The sequence below is a fragment of the Eulemur rufifrons genome, chromosome 4, assembly GCF_041146395.1.
Source record: "Eulemur rufifrons isolate Redbay chromosome 4, OSU_ERuf_1, whole genome shotgun sequence".
Taxonomy (NCBI): Eukaryota; Metazoa; Chordata; class Mammalia; order Primates; family Lemuridae; genus Eulemur; species Eulemur rufifrons.
In genome coordinates this window covers 42,989,368-43,014,984 of record NC_090986.1, presented here as the reverse complement: position 1 = coordinate 43,014,984, position 25,617 = coordinate 42,989,368, and the positions used below count along the sequence as shown (strand labels likewise).

The 25,617-nt window shown below is 37.7% G+C and overlaps 1 protein-coding gene across 1 annotated transcript in view; it reads right to left on the bottom strand.

The window, feature by feature from the left end:
- KLF12 (KLF transcription factor 12) overlaps window positions 1-25,617 on the bottom strand; it is a 409,446-nt gene that overhangs the window by 12,081 nt on the left and 371,748 nt on the right. The window contains exon 7 of the mRNA XM_069467152.1: window positions 6,997-7,154. Coding sequence (XP_069323253.1) covers window positions 6,997-7,154 — 158 coding nt within the window. The remainder of the gene's footprint in view (window positions 1-6,996; window positions 7,155-25,617) is intronic.

The following is a 25,617-nucleotide window of genomic DNA, read 5'->3' as shown; positions in this document are numbered from 1 at the left end:
GAGTTATTAAATAATGTGTAGTTTCCTTCATTCGTAAAGGTAGGGAAGGACACACTTTGGAAATTATTACATCAGAATCAGTTAATATTTTTAAGCATCCATATGAGTAAACTTCCTTTACGGGCAAGATTCAGATATGAATAATTCATAAGAAATGTGACTGCTTTAAATTTACCAATTTTTAAGGTTAGAGGTATATAGTTTTCACATGAATTCCAGTGAATATTATACAAGATTGGCTACTGAGCCTCATAGATTTATTAGAGAGCAATGTATCAATCTGGAATATAAAATATTGCCAGGTTTATTGAAATAGAATATTTTTATATGCTGCAATTACATTTTTAGAAAATCTGGTTTTAAATTTATCTTTATTTTGCCTTTAAAAAAAGGCATCATTAAATTGTAATATTATGCAGATCACTGATAATCCTGTTTCATTTTAATGTCGTGTCAGACACACCATGAGAGAGTTCTAGTTTCTTCTTTTTCAGCCCTTCCTCTACACTAGATCCAACATCTGGTTCTAGTGCACCATCTAGTGGCCGTAGGAATCACTGATAACCTGACTGTTGCACCGCATTTTAGAAATTACTAGAGCATTTAATTTTTAGAAAACAGAATTCTAAACAGCAATATCAAATTCATAAAATTATTTTTTTCTAAAACTCAAATTTGAATAATTTAGTAAGCAATATAATTCTTAAAATGAAGGAATCCATAGTACATATTTGTTATGTACAGCACAGATTTAAATGATTACCTTAATTTTAATATACTGCATATTCACTTAAATAATATTATACTATACACTGCTTCATGTATAGAAGACCCACAATTTAGACTGTGAATACAACAATGAACCTGATAACAATAACGCGTACGTGATTGTTGAGATATGTTTTTTCCTCCTTTTTGATATGTCTTAAACCAGCGGTCCCTAACCTTTTTGGCACCAGGGACTGGTTTGGTGGAACACAATTTTTCCAGGTGGGTGGGGGGGTGGGGAAGCGGAGCTCAGGCGGTGATGTGAGCTATGGGGAGTGCCTGCAGCAGCTGTAAATACAGATGAAGCTTTGGTTGCCTGCCGCTCACCTCCTGCTCTGTGGCCCAGTCCCTAAATTACATGCAAGACAATGTTTACATGGATGGAGGGGCAGAGCTCAGGCGGTGACACACCACTGGGTGCCTATCAAGCCACACATGGACCAGTATCGGGCGTTGGGGACCGCAGCCTTAAACGATGTAGCACAAGCAGGTGTTAGTAAAGGCATTTAAAAATACTTGGTCACATCTTCATATTATTATCTAAACTGTACATTCAAGAAAATATACATAATTACTTTTGAATTTAAAAAGGCACTTCTCAGCATTTCTTTCCTTGCTAATATCTAGAAAATGTTTCTTTTACATTCCTAAAACTATGTATGAAATACTACCTAAGTAGTAAATAAACAGATGACTGATCAGGTACTGATAAAGCACAAAAAGATCAAGCGTTAAAGGCAAAATTAACGTGACTTTCTCAAAGAGTTTTTCGCTGCTACTTGCTCCCTTCCCATAGCGTGCGTGGCTCTTATAAGTCATCTGTTATAATCCCAACTCCACATTAATTATTACTGGTCACACACAAGTAACTTACTCAATATGCCTGAAGCAAAAGTAAGGCTAAGAAGATATCTATTAAAAGCACCCAATCCAACCTGCAATCCTATAGAACTAGTGTTCATTTCATTTTCAACACTAAGCTATGAAATCTTGTATATAATTAAAAAGCAGAAGCCAGCATGGGCTCACTTTGAACCAGTTACAGCAAATCAACCAAACCACATTCATTCTTTCTTTTTAAAAATAATGTTATTTGACTGATAGCTCAGGAGACTAAACCTGCACATAGTAACAATCTTTCTGCTAGGTGAGTGAATGATTTGACATATGTTGGTTTTGGACAGTAATTTCAAAGGACATTTTGATGGAACCGTGAGACAGAGAAATGTGGGCTGAGAATAGGACACTTTGGTGGATTCCTGGCTGAATGGAGGTCTCTAGGATCATGTCTCAGGGCTTTTTCCTGGAATCTGTCCTATTTAATACCTGCATCAATTATTTGGCAGAGATGGAAACCCTAAAGGAGAGAGTGAAAATACTAAAAACAAGGTGGGTGGGAAGGAGTTTCAAATCATTGCAATTTATTAGAATAATGGACCCAAATTGATAAAATGGATATAGAATAATTATTTTCCAAATTTGAAAAAGTACATGCAACCCTTGGAAAAATGATTCTGTTCTGTCTTTCCAGCCTGTGCCTAAACACTTTCAGTAACAGAGAACATGCTACATCCAAAGGAAGCCATCATTTAAGGGACAGCTCCAACTATATATATAACTTTGCTTGCTTAGGTTTAAAAGAAATCAGTTACAGGTACAGGGGATAGACAAGATCTAGCTGTCAGCAGTTCTTGATTTAGATGATGTAACAGAGAGTCAACTGCTAAATGACTTAACATATTTGCATATACAGGCATATCTCATTTTACTGTGCTGCACTTTATTGCCCTTCACAGATATCTCACTTTTACAAATTGAAGGTTTGTGGTAATCTTGACTTAAGCAAGTCTATTGGCACCATTTTTGCAACACCATGTGCTCACGTCATATCTGGGTATCACATTTTGGTTATTCTTGCAATATTTCAATTTTTATCATTATTATTATTCTTTTACGGTGATACATAATCAGTGACCTTTGATGTTACTACTGTAATTGCTCTGGGGTTCCACGAACTGCACCCATATAAGACAGGCTTAATTGCTAAATGCTGTGGGCTGACTGCTCCACTGACCAGCCGTTGCCCTCTCTCCCTTCTCCTTGAGCCTCCCTACTCCCTGAGACACAACAGTATTGAAATTAGGCCAATTAATAACCCTACAATGGCCACCAAATGTTCAAGTGAAAGGAAGAGTGTTGTACATCTCTCCCTTCACATCAAAAACTAGAAATAATTAAACTAAGTGAGAAAGGCACATCGAAAGCTGAGATAGGCTGAAAGCTAGGCTTCTTGTGCCAAACAGTTAGCCATGTTGCAAATGTAAAGGAAAAGTTCCTGAAGGAAACTAAAAGTGTTACTCCTATAAATACATGAATGATAAGAAAGTGAAACAGCCTAATTGATGATAGGTAGAAAGTTTTAGTTGTCTGGATAGATCAAACCAGCCACAATATTCCCTTAAGCCAAAGTCTAATCCAGAACAAGGCTCTAACTCTCTTCAATTCTATGAAGCCTGAGAGAGATGAGGAAGCTGCAGACGAAAAGTTTGAAGCTAGAAGAGGCTGGTTCATGAGGTTTAAGGAAAGAAGCCATCTCCATAACATAAAAGTGCAAGGTGAAGCAGCAAGTGCTGATGTAGAAGTTGCAGCAAGTTATCCAGAAGGTCTAGCTAAGATCACTGATGAATGTGACTAAGCTGAACAGATTTTCAATGTAGACGAAACAACCTCCTATTGGAAGAAGATGCCATCTAGGATTTTCATAGCTAGGAGAAGCTTCAAAGGACAGGCTGACTCTTTGTTAGGGAATAATGTAGCTGGTGACTAGAAGTTGAAGACAATGTTCATTGACCACTCTGAAAATCCTAGATCCTCTAAGAATTATGCTAAATATACTCTGCCTATACTCTACAAATGGTAAAACAAGGCCTGCATGACAGCACATTTGTTTACAGAATGGTTTACTGAGTATCTTAAGCCTACTTTTGAGACTCACTGTTCAGAAAAAAAGATTCCTTACAAAATATTACAACTCATTGACAATGTACCTGGTCACCCAAGAGCTCTGATGGAGTTATACAAAAAGATTAATATTGTTTTCATGCCTGCTAACACAACATCCAATCTGTAGCCCATGAATCAAGGAGTCATTTCTACCTTTAAGTCTTATTATTGAAGAAATACATTTTGTAAGCCTATAGCTGCCATAGATAGTGATTCCCCGAAGGACCTGGGAAAAGTAAATTAAAAACATTCTGGAAAGGACTCACCATTCTAGATGCCATTAAGAACATTCATGATTTGTGGGAAAAGGTCAAAATATCATATTATCAGGAGGGAAGAAGGTTCTTTACCCCTTGTGGATGACTTGGAGGGGTGCCAGTCATCAGGGTTGGAACTGCAGATGTGGTGGAAGCAGCGAGAGAACTAGAATTAGAAGTGGAGGCTGAAGATGGGGCTGAATTGTTACAATTTAAAAACCTGAACAGAGAAGGAGTTGCTTCTTATGGATGAGCAAAAAAAGTGGTTTCTTGAGACAGAATTTACTCTTGGTGAAGATGCTGTAAACATTGTTGAAATGACAACAAAGCGTTTAGAATATTATTCATATATAATCTTAGTTGATAAAGCAACACCGGGGTTTGAGAGGACTGACTCCAAGTTTGAAGGAAGTCTACTGAGGGTAAAATGGTATCAAACATCATTTCATGCAACAGAGAAATCTTTTGTGAAAGAAAGAGTCCATTGATGTGTGAAACTTCATTGTTGTCTTATTTTAAGAAATTGTCACAGTCACCCCAACCTTCAGGAACCACCACCCTGATCAGCCAGCAGCCGTCAACACTGAGGCAAAACCCTCCACCAGCAAGAAGATGATGATTCGCTGAAAGCTTAGATGACAGTTAGCCTTTATCAGTAATTAAGTACTTTCTAAATTAAGGTATATACATTGTTTTTTTTAGATGTAATGCTATTGCACACTAAATAGACTGTACCTATATAAAATTTATGTTAACATAAATTTTATGTGCATTAGGAAAATAAAAAATTCATGACTTGCTTTGCTGTGATAATTCACTTTATTGGGGCAGTCTGGAATTGAACCTGTAATTCCAGGCACTTGTGTATTAAGAGAAGTCCATTCACAGGATCTCTTCCCTCAACTTGTGGTTTGAAAACTTTAAAAGACACAGTGATTAGTTGGAGTGTATCTAGAAAGACATGGCTGAGAGAACCGGAGGTGTCTGATTTGGGGAAATGAAGATGCTAGTTGGTCCATGACAGTGTTGAGAGGAATATGAGAGCCAGTTGTGAAAAAAAAGTACAGTGTGATCAACAGAGCCATCCCATGAAACTAAAATGCTCCAATACCCAAACAGTGCCATAAGAGACCATTCAACACTGCAGGAGGTAAGGATGCTACCCTCAAATTTCACCCAACTTGTCTTGCAGAAGAGTAAGATGTCACTCAAAGTATTTAAGAAGAGGTAAGAAAACTGCTGCTATGAAAACAATACTCAGCCAGAAGTCACTCTTGTGCAAAAAAGACAGTAACAGTTACAACCACCAGGTTGTTGTGAGGATCAAATAAAAAAAATACATGTAAGTGTACAGAAAACTGCATAATAGTGACTCACTGCAAGAATGAGAGATGACACGCAGAGGGTCCCCTCATCAGAAAACATACTAGGCTCTGACGTATAAAGTCTATTCTGAACCTTGGAGCCTATGATTTCATCTTATTCATAAGCCAAGCTAATTAATTCTGCTTCGGCATCAAGGTTTATATTGTTTTGAATTGTAATGCATCCATGATGTCTATGTCTCCTCTACTTTCACAGTGTATGTTAAAACCTTAAGATGCAATCTTATGAAGCCATGGAGTTAAACCCTTTAATAGAACCTGATTAAAAGTTTTCCTCTCTTTCACTGTTCATCACTTGGATGAAAGGGATAGAGGTGTCTGTGTGGAAATGAGGCTAATATGTATTCCAGAAAGCTCAAGGAGAATAGGAGTAACTCAAAAATATGTGATGATTCACTGCAGAAAGGTCATTTATTTTTAACAGAAATGCTCCCATAAAAAGTCAGTAATATGGCCTAATCACACTTCCTGCTATGATTTGTGCTATCTCTCGATAGCACAGAATATGCTTATTCAACTTCCATGCCTTTACACTCATTCTTTGCCTTAAAAATAAAGAAATTCATTCTAAAATACTGCCTAAGAAACAGATTCAAACTTCTCATGGGCAAGCTCAGAATCCTCGAAGACGGAAGGATCTGGGAATTGAGTAGAAAAGGGAAACGGGTTGGGAGCAGAGAAGAAACACAGAAGAGGCAATCTGAAAAATGTGTTGACTTAACCATCCTAGAAATATTAAAATTATAACATGTTAAATGAGCAAAAGTAAACCCCAGATTCTCTAATGCTTTTCTGACTTAGGCAAGCCTCCTATACCATAATTTCATAACCAAAAAAAAAAAAAAAAAATGCCCAGCTTCAAAATTTAGAGTCATGACTCTGAAAAGCAGCTTTGGAAATAGTCTGTGACTTGTTTTCTGTGGAAGGCAACACATTCTCCTAATATAATAATATGAGCTAAATAAATGGCAAAGAATGCCAATTTCAATAATTTTGCTCCCTAAGCTGGGAAGCAGTTTCCACAGTGTGGTTATTTGCATGTTTGAGCTGGGAATCCGGTGCCCTTAAGCTTTCCAGCTAGAGGCAGACTGTCCAGGACAGACTCGGGGCTTGCCTGCTCTGTGGCAAGTTTTACCAGGAATGCGTGTGAATGAGTTCCCCTGTTCTAGCTGCTGCTTTGAGCTTCACACAGCCTAGTCACTTTTCCTAGAAGAGGTAGTGTAAGTGTGAGACCCTCTTCCCCAAAGAATACTTTTGTTTGGCTTCTTGTTTGATGTGCCATGTGGACATTTTAAACCAGATAAACTACATAATGATTAAGTGGTGACACTGATTATGAAAAAGACTACTAGATCACTGTGTTCCCACCATTTTAAAGGCCCTTAAGAAACATTTCATTGGTTTCTAAAGTTCACTAAGACTTAAGCCTTTTTCACATGAGAGAGAGAATACATTCTGCCTAGAAGGAAGGAACTAAACTCAACGTGTCTGTACAATGGGTGAGTAGCCACTGTAGCACGCTAAAGGCTGGTGCTTCCTGGACTCCCTCTGGCTTTCTGATGGAAAGCCCTGCTGGGCTGTACCTGTGTGTGTCCTCCGATGAGCCTTCAGGTGAGAACTTTTTGTGTATACTTTGTTGCATCCCTCAAAATCACATCTGTGGATACGCCGTTTCCTGGAGTCTGGGGATTCAGACCGTCTCTGGCGTCTTGTGCTCTCAATACTAAATGGTGAAATAGAACTGGAAAAAGAAAAAGCAGAGTTATGTGGTGAGAGGCACAGCACTCCATTTTGGTTCCAGCGGCACTGGAACATAGTCACAGACTCTACAGCTTCATGGACTCAAGGCCACTATGGCCACATTTCCTGCTACCACTTACTTGGACACATCTCATTTCTTAACCCCGAAAGGTGGGCAGGCAGCATGACTTATTTCTGGTGAAATTACTCCCCGGGAGAGAAAGACATGGTTAAAACAACAACACTAAACAAAAAAACCACTAAGACTAAATGAAAGCAGTGGTAGCTGAGTAAATCCCCACTATCAGAAGAAATAATCTGGTGGAGGTAAATTAAGAACTCAGTTTTGAACTTCTGAATATCCTTATGGAGAATATTTTAAGCTCTACTACAGACAAGTGACAAAATGAACGGATTTAATAAGTAACAGGGGGATCTGAGTTGTATACGACAACATACAAACTTGGGTAAAATCACAAGGTACATTTCAAAACAAGTGAGGTCAGGCTGAAAAAATGATATCAGTTCATCAATAACATGACTCACGACAAGTTATTTCTGCTTGGTGAAATGTACCTGACATTTAACTTTTCTAGTTGGTGTTTTGTTGTGGTGAGGAATAACGTGCATTGTATTTAAAGATTAGCTGTATCACCATGATGCAAAAAAAGTTTTAACTATGAAATTTGGCCCTGACTTGCATGTTTAATTTTAATGCCCCAGTAGACAAACAGGATTAGTTTGTAATGTCAGGTAATTCATTAACAAGAACTTTTTCAAACCTTAATCTTTTTTGATTGAGACAGAAATAAAGAATATGATTCATTTTCTTTTTAGTGATCCATGATGTTCTTTAAAATTACAGTGAAAATATGATAAAAAAGTAATCATCCATATTTCTACTACAAAAAACTTACCACTGTTAATGTTTTGACATATTTTCTTCCAGCTTTTCCAGGTCTTGATGTTTTTAAAAATTATTAATAAATCACCTCTTTAAAAAATTGAACATTACAGATAAAGATAAATTCCCCCCTTGTTTTCCACCATCATCCTGGTCCTTTCTTCTCCTTCCAGGAAAAGCCTCTATCATCAGTTTTCTTTAGAGCCTTCTAATTCTCTTTAACTACATTTACCTACATATAACTGCATTAATAGAAATTCACAGTTTTGTTTTTTAAGAGCCCTATAAATATTATGCTATTCACATCATTCTGTAAGTTGTTCCATCCTGCCTTTTTTTCACTCAACATTAAACATCTGAGATTTATCCATGTTGATACAAACACTGTAATTCATTTATCTGAAGTGCTATATACTTCAACTTATTAATTCTAAGATCTATTTTTTTCCATATTTTAACATCTCTAAAATCAGAATGCTTCTTACAATTGATGGCTTGCCATAGTTTAACTGACATTATTTTTTTTATTACTGGTACATAAAAGAATAGTGCATTTTAGGAATAGATGACATTTCATCTTAGATCGGGGTTAGTGAACTTTTTCTGTAAAGGGGTAGATAGCAAATATTTTATTTCAACTTTTGAGGGCCATCTAGTTTTATGTTGTAATAATCAACTATGCAATATATAGTGAAAGCATCTATAGGTAACATACAAACAAATGAACATGTTTATATTCCAATAAAACTTTACTTAAAAAAATAGTGGGCTATATTTGGTCCATGGGTTGTAGTTTGCTGACTTGAGTTATATGAAATATGGTAGGAGTCCAATAAATATTAATCCCAGAGTTTTAAAAATCTATTTCATAAGTGGTTACACATACATAGACTACTACTAATATTACACTTTTACATTGTTTAGTGAACTTTTTTTTTGAATGTCTCCTGCATATACGTCTCTTAAGTTTTCAATGTATCTTTTCCTTTTTACAAATATATAGGCAGCCAAAGCTTTAGACTAGGTAAGAGTAAATATAAATGGGATGTTCATCTACCTGCATCTTAAACAGTTTTTATGAAAGATCTATATTAGTAGAACGAAAGAACATATGCTAGGAATGGCTAAGACATTTGTTCAGCTCTCTTATCAATCAATGTGGATTTGTGGTTTTCCACATAATTGACTCAGTTGCAGGGATTGGAGCCTATTGTGAAAGAGTCAAAATAGTGTGACTGGCCTGCCCCATGTAAGAACAGCTTTAGTCACTCCTGACAAGCTATGTTTTTGTCACTGGGTGTAATTCCCATGAACAAATAAGACCGTGTGTGCTATTACAGGGCAACAGTAATTCATTTCTTGAATATGTAGTCATGAAAATAAATATGGATCTTGGCATTGGGGACTTCAAAAAAGGAAGTCATTCATTGTGTTGTACAATGTTTGACATCTTTTTTTTTTTTTTGAGATAGAGTCTTGTTGTGTTGCCCCGGCTAGAGTACAGTGGCGTCATTATAGCTCACTGCAACCTCAAACTCCTGGACTCAAGTGATCTTCCTGCCTTAGTCTGAAGCTGGGACTACAGGCATGCCATGACACCCAGCTAATTTTTCTATTTTCAATAGAGACAGGGTCTCCCCTCTTGCTTAGGTTGGTCTTGAACTCCTGAGCTCAAGCAATCCTCCCACCTCAGCCTCCCAGAGTGTTAGGATTACAGATGTCAGCCACTGCGCCTGGCCCAATGTTTGACATCTTTTAAAATTGAGAAAATGATATATTTCCTTCAAATTAGAACTTAAAGTCTATAATAAGAACACTTTGTTCTATATAATCCTTTCTACACACTAATATGTAGAAGTCTAAATGTAACTATGCATAGACACACACATACAGTTTTCTCCTGATTTTAGTTATTAATATTTATCTTGCTAGTTGTGTATACTGAGAAAAGTAAAAAATAAATCTGAAATCAAAACCAAGTAACTATAAACAGTCCATAATGGAGTAATGCTGCAACACAGCCCATCCATGACTTAAATATATGGTGGACATAGAAACAAAGGCAAAGGCTACAGAAGGGCGTGAAACTGCCTCACTGAGAGTTTTGAATTTACATCAACATGAAGATGGGTTAGGTGGATGGTCTTAATGCTATCAGACCTCATACTTTGGTTTTCCTCATTCTAAAGTGAAATGTTTTAGAATATTATGAAGAATAACCACCTACACATATTCGTATAATAAATAGAAAAATAATTTTTAAAAGAAGGCATGTGCAATGAATGGCTGTAGCCACTAAAGCTGGCTTGGAAATGACATTAAGGGTAAATGTTCTCTTTGGTTCCCCTTTTTAAATGGCAGAGGCATCCTCAGAAGGTGTCAAAGAACCCTTGGCTAACCTGTACCTTTTCAGACTATTTATTTGATCTCTTTGTGGAAAGGCAGGAAATAAGTGTGGTGCTGAAGAAAAAGTGAACCAGAAGTACATAAAAACTTAAAGAACATAGGAAGATGAGAGGACGATCCGAGTCCAAGGAGGACTGCTGTTGTACAGGGGCCCATGGCATGATTCTACAGTGGTACCGTAGGCGGATGACAATCATGGACTGGGGGTTTGACTGACCCAAGTCCATGGCTGGAAAGGTGACAGTCAAGGCACTGGAACCAAGGAACCAAGTAATTTTGTATTTCTAGAACCTAGGGCATTGTGGGCATTTAAGAAATGTTTGCTAAACGGAATGAATGAATGTACCAAGCCAGGTGGTCCTAATTTTTAATTGCATATAACCAATCAATTAATTGGTTAATTAATACTTACTAGGATCCTTTGATTGCAAGCCTTCAGATAAAGGGCACTCAATTCCTTACTCCTATACCCATTTCCCCAAGTTTCATATTTATAATGCTGTACCACATGGCTACTGACTATCAGGGAATCGGAGTAACCACTAAAAACACATGTATGTAAGTGCCTCAGGTCTTTCCCCTAGGTTCAAGAGCAGGACATTCTACAGCATCGCTTACAATTGAAATTCCCAGTGAGAGGCCACTGATATCTGTGCAGGTTGCTGGTGAAAAGAAATAACACGAATTTTCCCTTTGGTCCCAGCAGGCATCCAGAAAAGCCACAAAAGGTAAAGGAACAAGCCTTACTGTGGGTGATGTTATCCTGTCCCGTCTCACTCTGGGGCGACCATAAGAAAGAGCGTTTGGTAACAGAGCAGAGGTCATTACACTCTGGGTATTTCTACTCTGCCCTTGCTAATGCTTTCTGAGCAATACGCCCTTTGTTCAGGAGGCACCTGACGTATCCTCAAAGGCATGAAACCTGACTTCCGTGCTTCAAAAACTGGCCCTGTTCTAAAGAATAGAAATGTGTCAGTAACCACTGCATATGCCAGGCTGGTATTCTTCCAGTAAACCCTCGTAATAAGCTTAGTACAATGAAAATGGTTGAGGTAGACTCGCTGTTACTGTGTTCCCAAATTCTGTACTAAATACATCTGTACAGTTCAAAAGAACAATAACGAAAGGCTCACTCCTTTCCCCAGAAGGTTAGGCCGTTTACAGTAGTGAATGAACGCCCGAGGGGGCCTCACAGGTATCGCGTTGTAATAATTAGATCTGGAGAGAGCAAATGAGTGAATCATGACTTCAGTTGCACAATAGTCCCACTTGGCAGGGCAAGTTAAATTAGAATGAAACCCAGAGAGGCTCCAAAAGTCACATCCAGGAACAGCTCTATTTAAATGGAAGGCACTGCGTGGCTGTCAGAAAGAAATTAGGGTTAAGTGTAATCAGCAGGTAATAAAAGACCATTTGTCATGCGTGACCTTAGGGTGATGAGATGCCCTTTGCTGAAATTGGAGTTTTTATAGGAGTTTAAAAAGATAAAAAGGCCAGGGCATTCTTTCAAAGCTGAAAAGAGGACACATACACCTCAAATTTAAAAACAAGAGAAGAAAACACCGGAATTGTGGGAGCTTTAGTAAATTCAAACACACAGTCTCAACAGAACTTCAGGAATCGTGCGCTGAGGATAGTAACAGCTGCTGTACAGAATCCTTATCTGTGTGAGGCACTGACCTAAGTGCTTTAAGCTTCAAAGCATCTCTCTGAGGTTGATACCATTAGAATCTCCGTTTTATAGAGAAGGAAACTGAGGCACAGAGAGGCGAAGGCCAAAGCCAAGACAAAGTCAACAGCTATGACAGAATTTGGACCCAAGTCACAGATGAAGATATAAGTATTACAAACCAGCATATGCTAAAATAGGAAAGAGCAACAAAACAATCTGTATCGCTTAAAATTCTACTCCATTTCAATTATATAAAACACAGCACGTAAATGTTCTAAAATGTAGCCTGCTATAATAGGGCGCACACTTTTCTCTTGAGAACTTTAAACTGTTTTATAAATACGGTCATCAGAGGGGCACTCAGTATACTTACTTATTATTAATCTATTTGAGAAAATATTTTCTCAGAGTCATTGTGAACTACATATTTATTTCCAGGGAAATGTTTTTTGAAAGGCTGAGTTTGGCAGTGGTACAAAATAATCTCTTCCTTGCCTGTCAATGCCACAGAATCAGTTCCTTACCTGCCGTTCCAGTTTATTTACAATTGTACCCCAAAGAGTTTTGAGTTGGCTGCACAACAGAGTTACCTACAGGGAAGTGGGAGCGTTCAGTTCTAAAAAGTATGTTTCGTACTGTTTTCAAAGTTTAACATTATTTTGAATAAGACATTACATATCACCTAAAAGAATTCTGAATTAGCTTTGGCCACAGAATACATGTAAGGAGAACATCTTCCTTGTTAGTAAATCAAACACTATTTTGGGAATGAATTATTGAGGACATAAGCCGCAAAAGAGTTGATGAGACTTAACCAGGATTCAGTTACCCAGGATTTTAATCTCAGTAAAAGACGTTCTTTTCCTATGAATAAGCCAGACATCTGCAATATTTTGTAGGTTTTCTCCTAGCCAGCAGATGGCCTCAGAAGCAGGAATCTACATTTCTCTTCCACACTACAACAGACAGCTCCTATCAGACCACGTCAATGTCTTTCTCAGAAGGGAACTGGGGAAAAGGTGCTACTAATATTTAGATACACTCACTCCCAACCCCCAGTGGCTACATTCCAGATTCACCAGCATCAAGTTCCTCTTTCATTCCTGCCTAAAGTTTTTTTTTTTTTTTTTACAGAAAACTACTTTTGAACAGATTGAAACTGTAAGATTAGCAGTTGCCACCCTTTCCAGAAGCTGTGACTAAGACACTATACCACTTCATGTTCAAATTTGGATTCAATAAAAATGTTTTCACAAAACGCATAAATCAAGAGCAATACATTTGCTAAAATATGTCAAAAAGCTCAATCTTAGCATATATCCCAACTAGAGTTTGTCATTTTTATCATGTGAACAGAAAATGACCCAAATGTATTTCTGATTATTGTTTTAATAAACAAAATCTCCTACTAAACTATTGATGATAAAAAGATAACAGGTTTACAAATGAGCCTTTTTGGGGAGGTGGGGCCGGGGAGTGAGCCTGGGATGGATTCACTGTATATCATGATTTTACTTAAATTTAACAGCTTCCACTAAGTACTCTTCTACATCATTTTCTAGACTGTTAAAAAACTCAAAACTATTATAGGCTTATCTTTCGCTTTTTTTTTGATGCGTCATATTTTAACAAGATCATAAGCTATATTAAGTAAAAGGTTTAAAGATAATCAAAATAGAAAAAAGTGAATCATTAACAGCGTTAGCTATGATTGGTTTTACCAAACTTTTATGATGAAATTAGACTACAAGTTAAATGAAGATTGCTAACAACAGAAAAGATCTCCTTCAGATATATAGCATCTATTCAAAATAGTTCCTTTGGGGGGAATACTTTATGCACTGCAAAGACTTTACCCAATAAAAATCAATTCACAAGGTAGGATGAAAGGAGGGCTCTGAGACAGACGTGGATTTCTGAATTATACTGGACATACCTACTGAAAGGAAGACATATAACTTGCTTAAATATTTAGAGAAACTTTTCTAGAGAATTTCTTCAGAAAATATTAAGGTTTCAATTATGTTTCATGCCATGAGTTGTAGCTTGGTGGATTTATGTGAACCTTAAAAACAACTTTCTAGGTCAGAATGGAATTAATTATTTTAAGCTGAATGCCTTTAAGGCAGGCCCTGCCCTCCTCACTCTGGCATGGGTCCAGCTACCATCTATTGCCTTATAAGAGCAGCACTTTATATCCCTCTTATCCATGTGGCTCTTGAACACACCTGAATTTGAGACCCTCTAGAATCATGCTAAATTGGAAAAATAAATTCTCCTTACTGGACTAAAGATAAACTTTGAGCTACTCAAGAGTGAAGAGTCTTAGGCATGCCTCTCTAGAAATGACATTATCCATAGACGCTTAAAGGGTGAAGGGAAAGAAAGCAAGGGAGAAGTTGGGTTGAGAGGCATAGTTTATCCTATGAGGAATTTACCAAGTACAAACACAGGAGCCTCACCATAGCAATGCTCTAGAGCAGAACTGTATAGGAGGCAGTTAATTTTTCCATACTGAGAAGTATCTTCTTAGAAGTCAGATTCATCAACAAGGTAGTCCCATGCATGTACCCAGGCCATTACAGTACATAATGAAACAAACATACATGTTTCGAAATACACAGTTCTAATGAGATACTGTAATGCAGTCATAAACTTTTGACGTGACCATGAAAATAGGCCTCTATCTATTTTATGATGATCATTAACCAGATCTATGTTATACTAGAGATTTGTTTTATTAAAGAGCACTGACATTATATCAGCTAATTATCTGGTACTTAAGCTTGCATAAATTATTTAAGCATTTTTAGTGCTTATATAGGATTATACAAATAATAAGACCAAGTAGAACTCATTGGTAGTTTTCCACTTGAGTATTTGTAGCCCAAACAATTGTCTAGTGCCACATATAGGTATTTTTCCCACCATTAAGTGTCCATGTATTTGAATTTTAGAGAAAAACAAAAATCTTCCCATCTGAGGCAGAGAATATTTTACCTGCTTTTTATTTCCCTTCCTGAAAACTTCACTTAATCTTTGAATACTCTACAAAATTAATGCTGAAAAAGTAAGAAGATATACTAATATGATCCATATTCCTAATTGGAAGACATTTAAAAGATAAAGAAACTGAGATTAATCACTGTTCCAAGGCTACACAGCTAAATAGTGGCAGAGATGGACCCAGATGCCAGGCTTTCTGACCCCTATAGCTAAGACTCTCCCACTTTCCAGTGAGGTTATAGAAAGAGCTGTATGATAATTTCTACTTAGAATGAAGGAAAACCTACTTGGCAACACTGATATTCTTTGTTTTTCATTAAACAGTTAGAACTACAAACCCCATCCTATTTACTGTTTTGCTTTGGCTGCTAGGAAACTCAGATACAATAGCATAGGATTTGTTATGTTTATTTCCCACTGTAATTATAAGATTTGAAATAGAAAACTATATGGTTTTGATTTTATATAGTAATTTTTAAAACGTATGTATCATGAAATTCTTTCCAAACTAGGGGAACTATTAATGATGAACAAAGAAACAAAAAAAGAAAACAAAATACGTTGTTCTTTAAAATAGAGAAAACCTTGTGAAATTTGAATCTGGGTTTTAATTTGCAGACTTCTAAAGTTCTGTGATCAATAAGCTTATATTATTATATTTAAGGAAAAAAAAATAAGAATCCTAATTCTTATGGCAGAAAAGAAACATAGGACTTGTAGTCTGAAAATACAGATATGAATTATAGATTATAATTTAGGAGCTATGGTATTTTGGACATTTCATCTTTTGGATTTTCAGATTCCCATGTTTCACGTGGATATTTAACACTGACTACTGAATGGAGCTTTCATGAAGATTAGCTTAGAGTAATGTAAAGCTGACCCAATATTCATTATATCCCTAACACTTCTTAATGTTATGCTCCTTCTTTTTTTTTGGCTAATAACTTTATTAAGATATAATTCATGTATCATAAAAGTGATCTTTGTGAAGTGAACAATTCAGTAGCATTCAGTACACTCACACCGTTGTGCAATCATTATCTCTGTACACTTCCAAAACATTTTCATTACCCCAAAGAAAACCCCATGCTCTGTTCCAGATCAAAAAAAAAAAAAAAGAAAAAAAAAAAAACTCCATACTCATTAGCAGTCATTCTGCCTTCCCTCTAGTCCTTGGTAACTACTACTCTACTTTCTGTCTCTAGGGATTTGCCTATTCTGGACATTTAATAGAAATAACACCATACAATACATGGCCTTTTGTGACTGCCTTCTTTCACTTAGCATAAAGTTTTCAAGGTTCATCCAGGTTGTAGCATGCATCAATACCTCATTCCTTTTTTACAGTCAGATAATATTCCATTGTATGGATAGGTCACACTTTGTTTATTCACTTATTAGTTGATGGACATTTGGGTTAATTTCATCTTTTGGCTATTATGAATAATGCTGCTGTTAACATTGTGTACAAGCTTTTGTTGGGCATATGTTTTCAAATGTCTTGGTTATACACATAGGAGTAGAATTACTAGGTCATATGGCAATTCTATGCTTAATATTTTGAGGACTCACCAGATTAAAGTGGTTGTACCATTTTATAATTTCACTAGCACTGTGAGAAGATGCAATTTCTCCACATCTCTACCAACACATTATGTCTATCTTTTTAATTTTGGCCATCCTATAGGGTGTGACGTGGTATCTCAGTGTGGTTTTGATTAGCAATTCCCTAATGGCTAGTGATGTTTTTTATCTTTTTATGTGCTCACAGGCCATTTGTATATGTTCTTTGGAGAAATGTCTATTCAAATACTTTGCCCATTTTAAACTCTTGTCTTTTTACTGTTAAGATTTCTTTATATATTCTGGATACAAGTCTCTTATTGGATATATAATTTGCAAATATTGTCTGAGGGTTTTCTTTTCACTTTTTTTAATCATGTCCTTAAAGCACAAAAGGTTTAAATTTTCATCAAGTCCAATTTATTATTTCTTTAGTGGTATATGTTTGGTGTTGTGTCTAAGATGGCTTTGATTAACATAAAGTCTCAAAGATTCACTCCTATGTTTTAAGAGTTTTATAGATTTAGCTCTTATGTTTATATTTATGATGCTTTTTTGGTTAATATTTTGCATATGGTGCAAGAAAGGAAGGAGTCCAATTTTATTCTTTTGCATGGAAATCCAGTTGTCCCAGTACCATTTGTAGAAAAGATTATTCTTTCCTCATTGAATTATCTCGACACTGTTTTCAAAACCAATTGACCATAAATGTAAAGTTTATTCCTGGACTTTCACTTAACTGCAACTATAGTTTTACTTCTTCCTTTCCAATCCAGATTTCTTTTATTTCTTTTCCTTAGTTGCCTTGGCTAGAATGTTGAGTGAAAGTGGCGAATGTGAACATCCTTGTCTTGTTCCTAATCTTAGGGCTCAGTACTCAGTCTTCTACCATTAAGTATGTTAGCCGTGAGCTTTTCACAGATGCTCTGTCAGGTTGAGGATATTCCCTTCTATTCCTAGTGTGCTGAGTGTTTTCATCACAAAAGGATGCTGGATTTTGTTAAATGCCTTTTCTGCATCTATTGAGATAATTATGTGGTTTCATCTTTTATTCTATTAATGTGGTATATTATACTGATTTTCGTAAGTCAAAGCAGCCTCATTTTTGGGTTAAGTCCCACTTATCATAGTACATAATTCTTTTCATATGTTGCTAGATTCAGTTTTCTTGCATATTATTGAGGGCTTTTGAGTCTATAGTCATAAGGGATATTGCTAGGTAGTTTTCTTGTGAGGTTTTTGTCTGGCTTTGGTATCAAGATAACGTTGGCCTCAGAGAATAAGCTGAGAAGTGTTCTGGGCCCCTCCTTGATTTTGAGCTCCATGGGACCATGTTTACACGCAGATCCCTTCCCTATTATATCAACTGTTCCCATCTGCTGATATTTAGCCTCTCTTTCCAACTCCAGTTTTGCTCTTACCCTGCTTCCACGGAGTTGCCGTCTCTGACATTTCTATGCTATCAGCACTACTCTCACCCGCAACTTCTCATATCACTAAAGTCTTGGGGCCCTGCTGTCCACCAAATATACAGACCTGGCCTATCCTATTCACCTAAGAAGAGTCAGATACAAACTTTGCAAGTTTTAAAGTATCCCATAAATACCATTTACTTTTCTAGGTTCACTCTTCTCTATTATTGGCAAAACACTGTCCACAGTTCTCAGGATCACAGTATTGCTAGATATTACTGACCTCTGAATGTGAACTGTTTACAGCACACTTAGTGCAAAACACTGCAGGTGGCATAATGGCTTATACACACCATACGTAGATGATTATCACAAAAATTAGGCAAAAGTAGGCAGGGTAGATATTGTTATTGGCAGTCATATAGCTGAGGAGCAAGTGAGAAAAGAGTAGCTCAGAATGGTTAAGTGCTTGGGAAATGATAGACTTAAGAGCTCTAGTCTATACTTTTCTTCATACCTCACATCTTTCCTATAGAAAGATAGAAAAATCTTTACTATATCAAGATGACAATATTAAATCTCCTGTACCATATTTATCGATGATTAAATATTATATGCCCTGTCATTTTTTTTAACTTGGCTTTTTTCCCGCTGCTGAGAACAATCAGTAAGATGAGAGTAGTAGGTTAGTAATAGTCAGTTATATAGGTGTTTTTCATCTTAACACTACTGATTACATAAAAGAAAACAATTATCGTCTGTGAGTTTACCATAGGAAGGCATATAGGAATGCAAAGGCATCCTTAGCATGTTTATAATCTAGTGAGGTGTTGGATTTGAGTATCTATCTACCTCAAATACATGAAAAATTATTCAAATCTTTATCAACTCTATGACACGTGGAAGTCTAACCACCCCTTCCTTCCCCAAGATGTGTGTAAATTTCTGGAAAGTTTGTGTTCCCAGGGCTACTTTGGCCTCCAGCATCAATCCTGATGCTATTAATATCATCAGCACTTTCTTCAACTTGCACATCAAGAACAACCACAGAAACCTATCTGGATGTTTAGTAGCCCCTTTCTACAGAACGGAGGGACCCCTGGAGCTTTGCTCTCCCTGATTCTACCTGTAAAACGCTCTTGGCTACTTCTGTGCTGCTCGTTGGTCCCATCCAGCCTCACGCTCTCTTCATCTTGCTGGCTTTATTCATCTTTTCTCTGATTTCTTCCCTATCCCAACTTTATGCAAAAGAAAAACAACAAATTCCTTCCCTTGGCACATGGAGATCAGCTCTCCCCTACCAAAAGCCTTGGGAGTAAGGTTATCTCCAAGTACCTGGCTCGGAGGTGTGGGTGGGGTTCAGCTCAGAGTCTGGCTCCAAACATTTCCACACCAAGAGTTTTGTTCTGGATGAATCTGGTGCCAGCTGTTAAGACAATAAAAATTTCTCCAACTTATTATGCATGCAAATCATAATTATATAAGCCCACAAAATGATACGTGATAGAGAGGCATAATGAAATGCTATGAGAACCAAGGGAGTAAGTGTCTGATTCTCTTTGGGAAGATCAGGCCGAGCTTAATGGAAGATACCAACAAATGGGTCTGGAAAAATATTAGTAAGTATACATGTAGGTGATAAAGAGAAAGCAGAAGAGAGGACTGATGACTATGGATGTAAAAAAAAAATATCACAAAGTCAATATTCTTTTGACTTTGTCTAATGAGCAGAGTTCCTAATAGGTGGGTGGGTAGGAGAGAATACCGGGCAGATAGGATGACCAGGGCCAGGGAGGATAGACTTTGAATGATCCCGTAAAAGAACTTCATTTTGTAGGCCACGGAAGTGTCATGATTGAGTTTTAGGCTCTGAGTTTTAGGAAGAAAATTCTGGCTTAGGAGAGTAGGATTCATTGGTGAGAAAGTCATTAAAGTCAAGGCCATTTATTAGGGAGCTATTTATTGCCATCCTCTAAATAGGTGCATTCTACCTGAACCAAAGTAGTGTCTTTAAATCTGAATCAGAGGGGACCAATTTCAAGGCATTTCAGAGCAGAACTGTCAGTTCTTGGTGATTGATGGGATAATGGCGGAGAAGGGAGAGAGAGGAATGAAAGGTGACCCCCGCAGGTTAGCCTGGGTCAAACGTAATGTTAGACCAGGACAAAAGTAATATTCACCAACCAAGACTCTGCAGGAAAAGGGGCAGGATAGGAGAAGCTAATGGTTAAAATTAATCTATAGATGAACAATAAATCTATGTTTAAATGACAACAGAGTGGCACTTCCTTTTTATTTGATAGGCCAGTAATAACTGAAAAGGAGAGTGGAAACTAAGTAATAAAGAAGTATTTTCAGGGATAACTTGAATAGATTTTATAAAAGAAAGCTCATAAAAATAAATTAAATTTAATGGTAATGGAATTTCATTAAATGCTGTCCAATGTGTAATTCTAAAGGCCACGTACTTTGTAGAGGAAATTAGACTAAAAATGCATAGTTTTTGTTTATTCAGTCAATTAACATTCATTAAATTCTTTTAGGGATATTACTATGTTTATAGTTGGCAGTTTACATACTTGATGACCTAGGTGATTGCTTTTTTGATTGGTTTTAATTATAAGAGTTCGTTTTTCAGGACCTCAAAGAGATGCACTTAAGTGGAGAGAAGGACAAAGGAATGAAAGAACCAAGTTCTGAAGCTCTAACTATGGCCTTGGGCAGCTTGCTGAGCACGTTACATATTAGAGTAGCTTGGAACGGTGGAGGGGCTGAAAGATCTGAGTGGAGAGCTACTAGTGTAAACATCTTGCCAATGCATTTTTAGCTACGTCTTTAAAAAATTTATCAGCTTCCCTAAGCTTTGCGTTCTTTTCTTATAAAACAATAATACCTATATTTTGTGGGGCCATAAAAAGGATTAAGGTTATGAAAATAAAACACTTTCGGTGAACAAGCAGATAGTCAGGAAATGACTGAAGTTACTGTTGTTTTACTTTGTGCTAACTGCAATTATTAGCCCCATTTTATAGATGAGAAATCTGAGGTTCAGTTAAGTAACTGCACAAGAGCACAGATATGAAGAGGTGGATATTGCCTTTTCAATGCTTATTATCCCCAGCATCTAGAAGAATAGCTGGCAAAGGAGGCGCTCAGTAGATATTTGCTGAATATTAATGAAAAGTAGCACACATTTATGTACCTCCTCCTGTTTTGATCTCTGAATGTTGGCGGGTCCCTGAGCTCAGTCCTGCGGCCCCTGCTCCTGGCTGTTCTCACTCTTCCCTGGTGATCTCACTCGCTCCCATGTTTTGTATGGTGTGCTTCACATACCATCTTTTTGTATGCCACTCAATTCTATTTCAAGCCCCCCTCCCCTGAGCTTTAGACTCATATATCTTTTTTGACCTTCCATTTGTATGTCAAATATATGACTTTAATTTAACATGCCCAAAGCTGAACTCGTGTATTTTCCCCCAAACTTGATCCTTTCCCAGTTTTCCCTATCTCAGGAAATGACCACTACTCTCCTGATGGTTCAAAACAAAAACAGGAGCCCTTTGTGAATATTCTCTTTTACCACCATGATCTTTCAGCAGTACCTACTGGCTCAACTTCCAAAATATATTCTAAGTTTGAATACTTCTTACTATCCTCACAGCCCTACTCATCCCTTACCTGGCTTCCTGCTATAGCATCTAACCGGAATCCCTGCTTCCACACCCCTCCTCCTGCCTCCCACAGTCTTTTTAATTTTAATCATAGTGACACATACATAGCATGAAATTCACCCCTTTAATCAGCTTTTATTTTTGAGACAGGGTCTCACTCTATTGACCGGGATGGAGTGCAGTGGTGTCATCATAGCTCACAGCAACCTCAAACTCCTGGGCTCAAGTGATCCTCCTCCCTCAGCCTCCTGAGTAGCTGGGACTACAGGCATCTGCCACCATAGCCAGCTAATTGCTCTAATTTTTTGTAGACACAGAGTCTCACTATGTTGCTCAGGCTGGTCTTGAAATCCTGGCCTCAAATGATCCTCCCACCTCAGCCTCCCAAAATGCTGGGATTACAGGTGTGAACCACCGTGCCTGGCTCCCTTTAACCATTTTAAAGTGTATGATTCAGTGGCACTAAGTATACTCCCACTGTTGTGCAATCATCATCAATATTTATATCTAGAACTTAATTCATTATCCCTAACAGAAACTCTGTTCCCATTATATGATAACTCCCTGTCCCCTCCCTGCCCTCGGCTACTGGTAACCTCTAGTGTACTTTCCGTCTCTATGAATTTGCCTACTTTAGGTACCTCATGTAAGTAGAATCATATAATATTTGTCTTTTTATGTCTGTCTTATTTCACTTAGCATAAAGTTTTCAAGGTTCTTGCATGTTGTAGCATGTATCAGAATTTCCTTCCTTTTTAAGGCAGAATATACATATGTGTTTACACACACACACACACACACACACACACACCACAGTTTGTTTATCCATTCACCCATGGATGGATATTTGGGTCATCTCCACCTTTCGGCTATTGTGAATAATGCTGCTATGACCTGTGTCTGTTTGAGTCCCTGCTTCCAATTTTTTTGGGTATGTACCCAGAAGTGGAGTTGCCGGATCACTTGGTAATTGTATGCTTAACTGTTTAAGGCATCACCAAACTGCTTTCCACGGCAGCTGTACCATTTTATTAGTACATCCCCACAAGCAAAGCACAGGGGTTCCAGTTTTCCACATCATCACTAACACTTGTTATTTTCCTTTTTTTTTTTTTGTTTTTTTAAATAATAGCCATCCTGATAGCTGTGAAGTGGTCCCTATAGTCTTCTCAGTAAAACAAATACTGTCCTATCGAAACACTAGTGGTTTCCCATTTCGCTTAACACAAAGCCCAAAGTCTCTATCATCACCTGCGAGGCTCTAGGAACCTTGAGACCTCATCGTTCTCCCTGGAGCTTCCTCGGCTGCAGCACAATGGCCTTCTGACTGCTCCTGGAGCATGTCACATCCCTTTCAACTCAGTGCCTTCAAGTTCGCTATTTATTCCTCTGCCTAGAACTATTTCTCACCATTATCACCTGGCTTTTGGCCGCATTAATTCATGTCTCTGATCAAATGTTGCTTCTTCAGGAAGGACATCCCAGCACCCAGTCTAAATTGCCTCTCCTGACCCCCTAACACCACACTCTCTCACTAACTATTGCTTTATTTTTCTTCACATCCCTTATGACTGCTAACATCGTGTCATATTTATTTGTTCATCATCCATCTCAGCAGAATGTAAGTTCCATGTGCTGGGGGCACTTTTTCTTATTCATTTTTATATCCCAAATGCCTAAAACAGTGCCAAGCAAACTGCAGTACTAATTATTAAAGGAATGCATGGTTATACATTTAGAGAGGCCGAATAGTTTGGGATTTTAAGGTAAAGAATCTCAGTCTACTTATTTTTACCATTTTCATAAGAGATGGCCAAAGATTCTTCGATGCCTGAAAATATAAAAAAAATATGTATCTTTTCCTCTTTTTCAAGGGGGAGCATGCGTTTTACTACTATTGGTCTATTAAGAAGTATCTACTGATATTCTGAATAATAACATCATTAAGCACTTACTTGTGCTCTGCACTGTGCTAGGAATTTAATATACATTTTGTTTAATTTTCACAAAATTCTGTAGGGTATTTGCACTTTACAGACAAGCAAGCTAAGGCTCAGGAAGGGTAACCTGCCCAAGATCACAAGGAAAGTAAGTAGCAGGTCAGGAATTCCACAGGCACTGTCTGACTGCAAAGGCTTTTGCTTAACCCACCATGCCATTCTGCAAGAAATACACAGCAATATGGAGGCCACGGAGGAGCATATCCCACAATCTCTGTCTTAGAAAGTGCTATTTAGCATGTTAGCAGTATGACAAAGCACATATCTGCACACATAATTTAAAAGACATCAGTCAATATAGAGGACATTAAGAGATGGTGCTCCCATTAATGTCCTTGGTCATTACAGGAATTCAGAGGATAGAGTCACCCGGGGGCTCTGGTGGCCAGGAAGTCATCCCAGAGGAAGTGGGACTTGAGTCCAGCCCTGACTGTCCAGTGGGAATTAGAAAAGGCAAGCAAGGGGGAGGTGGAGAGGGTCACTCCAGCCTGGGGACCACCCGAGCACTGGCCTAAGGACAAAGAGAAATGAATAGCCTTTGGTCAAAAAAGAGGAAAGCAGTCTACTTGAAATTCGGAGTTTACCTCTGGAGGAGTCCAGGAGAAGGAAGAATATTAGCTGATATTTACTGAGCACTTAGTAAATGATGCCCAGCACTGTGCTATGTGCTACATAAGGATTACCTATTTAATTTTCAGAATTCTATGAGATTGATGCCATTTTCCCCATTTGACAGAAAAACTGAGACTAGGGATGAACAGTGAGAGAGGATGCATAGGTGGACCAGGTAAAGATTCTGATGCTGTGACAAAGTACTTGTCTTTGTCCTGTATACACTGTTTTATTTTTGTTGTTGTTGTTGTTTGACCTGACTTGAACTTTTACTATGTCATAGTAATAACTAATAGTGCTACCCAGGTGTAGCCTTAATACTCTATCAGCCCTCTTAGCAAAGGTATCCCAAACATCACATGATATAAGCATGCTTGCATTCAGATGAGTCTCTCAGCCCCTGCTCAATCTACACTGCCACCGACACACCCTACTAATCGAAGTTCCTTAGTTGCCTGTAACACACTTCCTGGTTCCTCCATTCAAGGACCTATCTCCCAGCCATCCAGACCCACAGAGCGTAACTCATTTATAGGGAAAGTGACTGTGGTGTTTGAGAATGGCTTCATAGACAAGTGACACTAATGGTCTCTAGAAAGCCTGGAGTTTCTGTAAATTATAATCTATTCCTCTCAACTCTGAGAGTTAATTATCAACATAATAATTGATTCTTCCAGCTGCCAATATAAACAATATAGTATTTTAAGACTATCTGTCTGACTCCAAGAGTGAGTAAAATAATTCCTACACTAGAAAGATCACCATTATGATTCCCCTCCATTATCTCTCATAGTATCCCCAAGATTACATAGTATCAGGTGATGTAAGTGTCCGTATGTTAAAGATCACATTGTCAAGCAGGAACTTTATATATTACCAAGCATTTGCTGTGTTTATGTAATAAGTAATGTGCACATCCCCACAGGATTTATTATGGTTTCGAAATAACAATGTAGAGTGTCAGTTTGTTGCCATGCAGGATTTTTGTTTTGTTTTGCTTGTTTTGTTTTTTTGAGACAGAGTCTCGCTCTGTAGCCAGCTAGAGCACAGTGACATCATTGTAGCTCACAGCAACCTCAAACTCTGGGCTCAAACGATCCTCCTGCCTCAGTCTTCTGAGTTGCTGGGACTACAGGCATGTGCCACCATGTAAAGCTAATTTTTCTATTTTTAGTAGAGACAGGGTCTCACTCTTGCTCATGCAAGAGTGGTCTT